This window comes from Argiope bruennichi, chromosome 9 (assembly GCF_947563725.1).
Source record: "Argiope bruennichi chromosome 9, qqArgBrue1.1, whole genome shotgun sequence".
Lineage (NCBI taxonomy): Eukaryota > Metazoa > Arthropoda > Arachnida > Araneae > Araneidae > Argiope > Argiope bruennichi.
In genome coordinates, this window is record NC_079159.1 from 5,527,703 (window position 1) to 5,539,723 (window position 12,021).

At 26.1% G+C, this 12,021-nt stretch overlaps 1 protein-coding gene across 10 annotated transcripts in view; it reads right to left on the reverse strand.

Moving 5' to 3' along the window:
* The window catches only part of LOC129984378 (voltage-dependent calcium channel type A subunit alpha-1-like), a 391,421-nt gene that overhangs the window by 61,045 nt on the left and 318,355 nt on the right, over positions 1-12,021 (reverse strand). For 6 of the 10 annotated variants that reach the window (XM_056094255.1, XM_056094253.1, XM_056094248.1 and 3 more), the window contains exons 28-30: positions 11,702-11,845; positions 11,428-11,629; positions 8,567-8,731 (exon numbers count right to left, since the gene is read on the reverse strand). In XM_056094255.1, the coding sequence (XP_055950230.1) occupies positions 8,567-8,731; positions 11,428-11,629; positions 11,702-11,845 (511 nt within the window). Of the gene's footprint in view, positions 1-787; positions 899-8,566; positions 8,732-11,427; positions 11,630-11,701; positions 11,846-12,021 lie in introns of all 10 variants that reach the window. The other 4 variants (XM_056094251.1, XM_056094254.1, XM_056094249.1 and 1 more) reach the window with 1 other exon arrangement.

Below are 12,021 nucleotides of genomic sequence, written 5' to 3' on the forward strand. Positions count from 1 at the left end.
CTGAGAGGGATAAAGAAAGTACTAATCTAATGAAAAAATCTAAATCTATGCATTTTGAAAATAGCATTCACGCCAGTAAATCCTAGTCTGAATAAAGGTGAAGTTCATTTCATTTTTCAAAATAAATAAATAAAAAAAATAATATGCGTTACAAATTTCGCAAAATATGAACCGATAAATTTAATTCTTCATTACTTAAAATTTGAGAGCAATATGCAATTCATTAGCTGATAATTTTTTTGCATGAAAATATCCTATTTAATCAGTTGTAAATTTTAATAAATAGTAGTAATAAATTATTTTAAATAAGAGCATGATTTCAAAAAATAAAAATCACACTCGTAAAAAAAATCGTTTTTAGAATGATGATTATTTTCCAAATATCAAAGAACAGTTAATATTGTACTATCACTAATCACCTATCAATTTACTATATACAACACGTCGGATGTTTACGATACACTTTTTTTATTTTTTTTTAAAACCCTAACTTCAAATGCTGCCAACTTGATCCAGCATTTTAAAGTAAAATGGCGGAGTGAAGGCCGAATTTATGTATTTATGATATTTCCTATCTAAATAATTGTAAATTTTGTAATAAATTATTTCAAGTAAAAGCGTGATTTCAAAAGAATAAAAATCACACTCTAAAAAATTTAGCTTTTAGAATAATGATTACTTCCCAAATATGAAAGAACAAATAATATTCTAGTCACTAATCTCCTATCAGTTTATTGTATACAACATGTCGGATGTTTATAATACACTTTTTGTTATATTTTCTTACCCTGACTCCAAATGCAGCCAACTTGAGCGAGCATTCTAGGGTAAAGAGTGCAGTGAAGGCCGCATTCATGTAGTGCAGGGTGTTCTTGAACACTTCATTTTGTTTGTAAAACTGGACAAAACACAAAAGCAATCACATTTTTGCAAATTCTATTCATAGGCAGTGTTATAGCGGAAAGGCAATCACAGCAAACAGCTTTGTGGGAAATGCAGAACCACATAACACATAGCACAGAATAAATGTTTTGAATACAGCCAAAATAAATAGGTTAGAGATGGTATACCAAAGTAAAACACGGTTTGGTCCTTTTTCAGGAAAAAAAAAAAAATCCATACTGACAATAAAACATCACTACAAAAGAATATTAAAATCTTTTTTGCAAAGACACGTTTATAAATTTACTAAAATTCACTTTTGTCAATGCTAAGTTAGTAATAAATTTCATTTGGCATGTTTGCCTCGAATGAACTGAGGTTACAAAGCTCTCTGCTATGAATGTTTGTATTGCTAAGTGAAGAAAGGTAAGGAAGGCCAGTAAAATTTTAAACACTACATTATGATATATTGTTACAAAAAAATTTAAAAATACAACTAGTTTTTTTAGCTAAAATTTTTAATAAAATTTAAATATTTGTTTTTAAAAAAGTAGTTTGATAAACAAAGGAATAGAAATATAGAGAAAAAAACTTTTAGAAGATTAAATTAATAATATTTCCACAGACTTAAATAGGCTTAAAGAGAGATTTATCCTAAAGAAAGTTATTTGGAATTTCACACAATTTTTCTTCAAATTTCTAATCGAACTTCGAAATTAAAAATAAACAATTTTGCGCATTAAGGTCTTTTTACTACGTTTATATAAGCACAATATAAATATTTCGTTTATTAATAATAATAGTTTAATTTTAAAAGAAGAAGCAAAAAATGAGCGAGAAAATTTGATTTCAACCTTAAATATTTATAAGAAAATTTCATTAAAATGATTTCTTTTTAGAACAAAATATCTAATATAATTATTGCCAAAGTGAAATATTTAACGTTAAAAAGAAACTTAAATTTTAAATTTTAATTTTAATTGAAGCTAAGAACAATTAAAAGCTCAAGAGTTGAACAAAAGTATTTTGTCTTAAGATTCATTGTTAAAGCTCTTTGAAAACAGTTAAATTGCTTATATCATTGTTAAACTTCTATGTTGCATTGGGAAAAAAATTAATGTTGGCGTAGGTAAGTTTTTATGTCGACATCAATAGTCTTTGATTATTTAAAGTATACAGAGAATTATATTAAAAGAATAGGAAATAAAGAAAGAGAGAATATAATTAAAACTAAGTTGATAACTAATTAAAATTTATAATGCAAAAAATTAATACCGCCCTTTTAATTTTTATGCATGGATTTTTTTCAACGCATGAGAATTAGTAATTCCGAAATTAATCTTACTGCAATACAATCATTGATGTTTAGAGAGAATATAATGAATGAAAATAAATACACTTGAAAGTTTGGTCAACAGTTTTCAAATGTATGTAATGTTTTATAGTTAATTGAATATCTCAATACTAAACAAAAAATATTTTTAAAATAAGAGAAATATAGCTAATTACATGTAGCAGACAGATCGGTAAATGGAGATATTTATATTGTTTAAAAAAAGCAAAAATTTTTTATGTCATTATCCATCAAATCACTACATAATTAGTTTTATTTCACAAAAGCAGTTCTAGTGTTGAGACAGGATATTTAGATCAATTTTTTATAGATTTAATTTATTATTAATTATTATTAGATAACAATTTTTACATAACTTTTTTGTGAAAAGAATTCTTTTTGTTAATGGCATTCGATAATTCATGTATTTTGAAGGGAAGAAAATGTTAGGAATATTATAAATAGCTCAATATCAAAATCATATTATAAACAGTTTTAATTCCAGCAACTCATTTCTATCTAGAAACAAGAAAACATACTTGAAACTTGATCAAGAAAACTTACTTAATATAAAATGAAAAAAGATTTCAGTATTAGCTTCATTTCTTCTCATATTGGCTTACAATGCATATTTTATCTTTTCCTTCTTTCTTTTTCCATTCTTAAATTATATCCTTGTTAACATTGATGAATATCAAAAGAATTTTGAGATCAAATTTTATAGTTTATAATGATTCACTTATTGAAATAAACTAAAATGATACTAAATTGAATGTTAAGATGAAAATTTATTTTTAAAAGTCTTACTGAATTTACCATCATGATACATGCTGTGCTATTTTCAGGCTCTTCTAACATTGTTGTCAAATAATTGATTACAACATTCATTTGTTTGGATGCTTTTATGCTTCTTCAGTTTATGTGAAGAAATTCAGATTAGGCTAGAGTTATAGATATGTGCCTTGGGTTGTTTGCAGTCTTGCTTTAATGGATTCTTTATTTATATAATTATTCTGACACAGCTTCTAGTTGTTGCTTTTTATGCAGGATTATAGCTATTATAAATTTTGCACGCTTCTGCTCATAATTTTGATTTATTTTCTAGTGGTGCTCTTTTTTCATGTGTTTGTCCTTCTAGATCTGTTTAGTGTTTTCATCTTGTATTTGAGCCATTCACTTATTTTTCACTTTAAATAATGGGATAGATAGATGATTTTAAATATTGGAACATTGTTTGATATGACTGTACAGTATACTATGTCTTCCGTCCTTTGGGCATTGTGGTATTGTTTATGCTTATGTGTGTCATTGCTTTCTCTATGTAATTTTCATCTTAATTTCTTGAACCCATCTCTGGTTTGCTAACTGTTTAATTTAAATATTTTATTTTAGCCAAATGAACTATAACTTTATTTACAGTCGATATTATGGCGAAGAGTGCAAGTCTTTCAATAAATAAATAATAGTTATCTCCCCGGCGACCTTTAAGATCTTACACCCTTTCGAGTAGGCAGGTAGTCGTGGGATAGACCAAGACCAATCTTCAGATTAGAATAACAAGATTCATATATTTTTGATAAACTAAATGGCTGTGGCAGCCTTGAAATTCTTCTTAATTATCAGAAGACAATGAATAGGAGGCCACCTCGAAGCCAGAAGCAGCAAGAGCACTAGATAATAAATAAAAGATGATGCGCATTGCAAAAAAAAAACAAAAAAAAACCGCAGGCCTTACTAATCTGAAATGAAAGATTTTTTTTTTATATCATATGAAACAGTGGACTGTTATTACAATGGATGAGAAAAATATTTTATCATATTTTTTAAATTGCTAGTTTAAGACGATTGCTGATATTGTTACATTACATATACATCCCAAAAAACATTAATTTAACAATTTTTTTTTTTCATAATGTTATAAGATGTGATATGCATTCATTGGATGAAACAATACAGCTTATAGTTGTTGCTTCAAAGCCTGACCACAAATATCTCCATTTATCGAAGGTTCACACACTTTCTATTAAAAAATTAAGAACTACCGAAGAATACCGACAAATTTTCTATAAAATAAAAAAATCAATTAAAGTAAATTAATTTTTATTCAAGCTAATTAAATCTGGAAATAATTGTCTTTCTACAGGAATTCTACAAATAAAAAAATTTTCAACCTCTGAAATGTAAAATTTTCTCAACTGAGTATTAAACAATTGTAAGTTGTGAATGGTCATAGCATTTTTCTATTATATCAGTCACCTTCAGAGCTATTTTCTGGAAGAATCCACACCTGTCACTGGAGAACATATACAACATTATTACATAAATCACCACAGAAAAAAATCTAGTTATTTCCGAACATCTGAAATTTTTCCCGAAAAAGAAAAGAAAAAACAATAAATTAGCTAAAAGTTCAATTTTAAAACTAGACTTAGAATGAAACCAGTTCAGTTCGAACCGTATGAATAAATGGTTCACCATGACAAGCAAAAGAAACTGATGACTACCTATACATGCTTTAATTATTGATTAGCACACATGCAGATGGCATTTATGCAAGATATTGAAGCCATAGCTATGAATAACAATATGAACTGGAGCAATTCCATTCTTAAAGCTACAGAAAGCATGGTGCACACCAAATTTCACTGTAACAATGGATGCAGATGCAATCCTTATCGTATAAAGATATATGAAATGACGAATTACATGATGGTGTACGCCAATTTACAATAATTTAAGAAATTAAATATCTTATAATTATCTTAATAATTATAGGATATACGTAATATAGTAAACATTAATATATATTTAAGATTTATCAAGTCCTTATAAAAGTGATTAATAATATTTATTAGTTAATTTTATATTTATTGATATAATTTTATTAATTTGAAAATTTATCATTATGCACATAAGTAATAAATACATTTTAGGTTAAGTATTATAATTTAGACTTGTTTACAACAATTTCAATTTTTAATGATTATAGGGCACCATTTTTTGCAGTAGTCAAATTAATCTCATGCTTTAATTTTATTCTTTTTCTGTATTAAATATTAAAAACATGCTAAAAGAAAAAGGAAAGAAAGCTATCTATTTCAATGGAAATAAATGCTATTAAATATTAAAAGGTATTAAATTAAATGATAGGTAAATATATGAAAAACTAAACATTTATATTTTCAAATAATACTAAGGAATAATTTTTTCATATTATTTTTATATAGTCTATAGATTCTTTCCTTTAAGATTGTTAAAATAACAGTCACACATTTTAATGAAGAAATTTAATTTCTATGATTCCTTAAATATTTAGAACTAATATATATTCTATAAAATAAATATTAGCTAAATTATTCCACTAAAAGTTTTCAATGAACTAACATTTAATATCTTTATAATTGAAATTCTGAACAAACGATTCCGAAGTATACAGTTGATCAGACTATTTCAAATACTATTATTCACTCCAATCCTGCATAAAAATCTTTTTCTATATGATATTTTCCACTGATCTCTTTGATAGATTCATAAAATTTTAATATTTAAAATCATATCTAAAACTTTTGTTTTTAAATTTGATTTAATTAAAATTTGCAGAGATTTCAACAATTCATGTAGCAGAGTTTTAAACTTATGATAATTTTCTGTTAAAAATAACTTAAAATAGCTAGTCATTACAGAAAATATTTAACCCATTTTGCACGTCGTATCAACAAATATTTCTAAATGATGTAAAGCCACATTTTTTCATTAAGGAAATTATGAGTTCCCTCCTGTTGGTTTTTAAATTAAAACTGGAAATCATTTTTATTATCAAGGAAGCATGTTAAAAAGTATTTAGAAAAATAGTCCCGTCAAAAAGATACCACGAATGTATGGGTGAAAAGTCATCTTATAAGAATGATGTTACTATCACATAATGTACTTTCCAATGAGAGGATACATGCATGGTAATAGACATTTTACAACGAACCAATAACGTTCGCATTTTAATGCTTAGTTTTGGGGGGAAATTATTTGTGATAATTTAGCTAGTATTTTAATTTTAACTAGTAATATTTTAAGAAATAACCAATTGAAAAAGATTACCTAAAAGAATTTATCTGTTGTTCATTTAAAGTGGAGACTTCGGAGTCCTTTGTTTATGATGCAGAATAATAGTTTATCTTGAATTTAAAAAAAATATTAAACTTATTCGAAAGATTTAACATGCATAGCTAAAACAGAATTCTATATAATAAATATAGTATATCTAATATATTATACAATGAAGGCTTGTATACCTAAAGAATTAAGATTAAAAAGAATTATTTTTACATGAATATTTTATCTTGATAACGCGTTTTTTCTTTATTTCTTCTAAACTTAAAAATAGTTTTTAGTATAGAATAAATTTTTAAATTTATAAATTTTAAGTATGAGTTGTATTTATTCTAAAAGTAATCAACTCTAATTAATATCTAATGGTGACTTCGGAGTCCTTTGCTTTAATACGAACTGAATAAAATGAAACTGCTTAAATATATTTTAAGTTATATGCAAAAGTAATAATCTTCAAGTAATTTAAATAGATACAAAAAGTTAACATGCAATGTCTAGTTTATCTAATAAACTTTAATTTTCTGATAATAAGTTAACACTATTTATTTGGAATAAAACATGCAGAATGTCTATTAGTGCTATGGCAGTGTATGAACATTACAATTTCTTTTTTTGTAAAAAAGACAAATGTCATTTTATTACAGAAAATCAGAGTTCAGAAAAGTTGCACACTTGAAACTAATAGAAGCCGAGGAATCCAAACCACTATTTTACGACTTTGGTAGCATTCACAATCTCAAAAATACTTTTTTCCATAACAAAAAAAAAGTACAATCAAGAAAAATCAACCACAAATGTATTGATAGCAGATGCTCGATTCCATGATTGGAATGTTAAATATCGAACGACTTCACTATTCTTCTTCGTTCACATGCAGAGAACTTCGGACACCATGCACACACATACACACAAGATTGACAATACAGCTGTTCACAATTTTTGTACACATTTTTCTTCTAAATTATTTTCACATACAATATATACATTCAGATTTCATCAAGTATATGAATTGGAAATGAAATTAAATTTCTGAAAATGAAAAAACGTTAAGGAACTATTTCAACGAATTGCAATTGTAGTCAATTTAATATTAAATAAATACTTTGTCCAATAACATCTTTTTAAATTTTGTTTATTACCATGTAAATTTAATGAATTAATTACTTAGAAAAAGTTTTCAAAAACTTATAAGTATAAACTTGTAGTTATAAAAGGGATTAAAATTTTCATTTAGTTGATAGCTACAAACTACTGCAACATTCATCGAATATATGTTAATTAAAGTTTTTTCATGGCTTTAGTTCAACTAATAAAAATTTAAATATATTAACGAAATAATTCTTTGATCTTAAAAAAGCTTCAAAGCAATTATTTACCACAAAGGTTTATTAAACAAATTAAACAAAACTACTATATATAAAAAATAATTGAAAAGAAATTATGAAAAAGTTTTTATTATAATGAGGCTGTATTTATTTAATTTGCAATTAAACTTTTAAATATTTATTTAAAGTTTTACTGAATATAAGCTTTTTAATATTCTATTACAGATTTGTATTCCATTACTCATTCTGTCTTTAATATAGAATTTTTCATTCTTTTTTCAAATACATTATAAAGTTGCTAAGTGTTTTTATAAAAAGAAAAAAAACCTTTTTTCAAATTATAACATGAATCAATATGTAATGAAAATAGCAAAAGAGATAACTTACTATTTTTTAAACAGTAAAAAGAATCAAAGATTATTAACAAAGAAACATACATCTTAATTTATAGAATGAACTGAATAAATGGCATACATATTTACTAACATAAAAATAGTCGGAACAGTTATTTAAAAATCTGACAAATTAAACTTTTAAGAATACACCAGATTATTTAGATATATTCTTAACAGACTTAAAAAAATTAGATCAGTTAAAGAATTTTTATAATAAAATTTATTTTTGTGAAATTAATTCTTAAACTTGTATTTCTGAGATGGACTGAGAATCCTAACAATTCAGATGAATACTGAACTAAAAAATAAATTAAAAAAATTATAGAATACAAAATTATTACAAATATGCATACAAACTATACAAATTATAAATTTCACATATATCAATTTTTTTTTGAAATTTTAGAAATATCACTAAGAAACATTTTTCAAAATTTTACAAAAGCAGTGCTTTAAGTAAAAATTAATGTAAAGGTTTGTGTATTTTAAAACTGCATATCAAGGTTTGTTAACGGAGCAGCACTTACCTTCATCATCAAAAGTAATGTATTGAGCACAATTAGCACCATAATAAAATATTCAAAAGGAGTAGAAACTACAATTTTCCAAATTTTATACTGAACACTAGTTTTGTTCTGGGGCATGAACCTTTGTAGTGGTCGTGCTTGTATGGCAAAATCTATGCATGATTTCTGCAACGACAACAACAACAATGAATAGAAGGTCGAATAGCTATTAGTAGATCAATGCAATTTTTATGGGTTTAATTAATATTTGTATTTTCAATGTAATATTAACTCATTAGCTGCTACAATTGGCAGCTAATGAAAAACAGGTCAAAGAATTGTTAGACAGTGAATGAAATTTTTATTGGTCGTATTAATATTTGTATTTTAAATATAATACTAAACAATGTATTTTAGCCAATGTATTTAACCAATGTATTTTAACCAATGTAATTAACAATTTAGTTAACCAATGTATTTTAAATGTAATGTATACCATTAGCTGTCATGATCTCCAATCGGGGATTTTTGGAATTTTACGTACACCACTCGTAAATCGGCATCAAGAAATGACAATTTACCAAAAGTGACCTGGCAGTTTAGTTTCAATCTATCTATAAGTATATATTTAGTTTCATTTAATCGCTCAATATTGTGTGTAGCAGGAAGGGAGTATTCAGTGCTTCGTTTCTTTACAACAAGCGAAAAAATTTGAAATTCGTCGGTAAGTTGGAAGTGAATAACATTGTTCTGTTTGAAGCATTATACTTTTGGTTTGGTTTTTATATTGTAATGAAAACTGTACATAAATGTGTCATTTAGAGGTTACTTACACAATATTTTGTTTTTCCTCGAAATGATGTTATTGGTCATTTTATAACGTTACCCCTTTTCAAAAACATCTAATAATTTCAAAATAAAACATAATTCGAATATAATTATATTGTAATGCAACTTTTTGTGCATATATATAATTTATACGGTACAAAATTTCAAAAAAAATTGCCAATTAATGGGTTAATAATGAAAGAATTATATCTTTTATCAGTAATCATATATTGATTAACATTCTAATTCACTCATTTATTTTAGTAAAATTATGTCAAGCATGTAAGCAGCAATAATAAAAGCTATCAATAATACTGTTAAAATGTTCATTTCATTTTTAAGTAAACATTTTCAGTTGCCAAACATTCATTCAGTACAATAACTAGAATGAGTACAATGCTTAAACTGATTTCCTAATTTGCGAATATAACATGAGCAAAATTGTATAACTTATCCGGCGAAAAATTTTTTAAAAATTGGCAATTAATGGGTTAATCATAAAAGAATGATCTTTCATCAGTAATCATATATTGATTAACATTCTAATTCACTCATTTATTTTATTAAAATTATGTCAAGCATGTAAGCAGCAATAATAAAAGCTGTCAATAATACTGTTAAAATGTTCATTTCATTTTTAAGTAAACATTTTCAGTTGCCAAACATTCATTCAGTACAATAACTAGAATGAGTACAATGCTTAAACTGATTTCCTAATTTGCGAATATAACATGAGCAAAATTGTATAACTTATCCGGCGAAAAATTTTTTAAAAATTGGCAATTAATGGGTTAATCATGAAAGAATGATCTTTCATCAGTAATCATATATTGATTAACATTCTAATTCACTCATTTATTTTATTAAAATTATGTCAAGCATGTAAGCAGCAATAATAAAAGCTATCAATAATACTGTTAAAATGTTCATTTCATTTTTAAGTAAACATTTTCAGTTGCCAAACATTCATTCAGTACAATAACTAGAATGAGTACAATGCTTAAACTGATTTCCTAATTTGCGAATATAACATGAGCAAAATTGTATAACTTATCCGGCGAAAAATTTTTTAAAAATTGGCAATTAATGGGTTAATCATGAAAGAATGATCTTTCATCAGTAATCATATATTGATTAACATTCTAATTCACTCATTTATTTTATTAAAATTATGTCAAGCATGTAAGCAGCAATAATAAAAGCTATCAATAATACTGTTAAAATGTTCATTTCATTTTTAAGTAAACATTTTCAGTTGCCAAACATTCATTCAGTACAATAACTAGAATGAGTACAATGCTTAAACTGATTTCCTAATTTGCGAATATAACATGAGCAAAATTGTATAACTTATCCGGCGAAAAATTTTTAAAAAATTGGCAATTAATGGGTTAATCATGAAAGAATGATCTTTCATCAGTAATCATACATTGATTAACATTCTAATTCACTCATTTATTTTATTAAAATTATGTCAAGCATGTAAGCAGCAATAATAAAAGCTGTCAATAATACTGTTAAAATGTTCATTTCATTTTTAAGTAAACATTTTCAGTTGCCAAACATTCATTCAGTACAATAACTAGAATGAGTACAATGCTTAAACTGATTTCCTAATTTGCGAATATAACATGAGCAAAATTGTATAACTTATCCGGCGAAAAATTTTTTAAAAATTGGCAATTAATGGGTTAATCATGAAAGAATGATCTTTCATCAGTAATCATATATTGATTAACATTCTAATTCACTCATTTATTTTATTAAAATTATGTCAAGCATGTAAGCGTCAATAATAAAATCTGTTACTAAAATTGCTAAAAGTGTGCATTTCCTCTTTAAACGTACGTTGTCAGTTACTTTGCATTTCATACAGTGCAATAACTGGAGTTGCTTAAACAGTTTCCCCAGTTTGCCAATATGATATGAAAAAAATATGTTTTAAAATGAAAATTTAAAAAATCTGTTATGAATTCTTCTACCGAACTTGTTGTTTTCAGCTTTTCATGAATTGAAAATTAATGTTGATAATAAGGAACTAGAGAGAGCTTTACCTGATTTTTATCTAAATCCCCCTCTTCAAGCTCTTTCTCTCCTTGCTCTTGAAAGGTGATAATGATCAAGGCCACGAATATATTAACGAAGAAAAATGGAAACACCACAAAAAACACAACGTAGAATATAGCCATTTCGATTCGAAACCTCGGTAGAGGACCGTAGTCCACGTACGTAGAGTCCATCGAGTTTTGAAGAACCCTGGAATGGAAAAGCGTCCATCAATCACAAGATAATATTCGAAGGCACAATTAACAAGGGAGCGGCACTTACTCTGGCCAACCCTCGCCCGTTTGCACAGCAAACAATGTCAGCATGGCTGCCATCACATTATCGTAATGAAATGACCGATGCAACCATTCCCTCTTGTCTACCTCGGGAGGCTTATCGTCCCCTTGGAAAACTAGAAACTCACCCCTGAAAGGAAAATAATTAGAGGTTACAAAAAGATCTAGTAATAATAAAGGATTAACTTTTTTATTTTCTAGCTGCCTTTGGCGATCAGCTGTTTACAGGGATTATTAATTGTGATCAATTTCAATTAAATCATTAAGGATTCAGATATTTATGCTTCTCTTAAATTGTATTTCTTT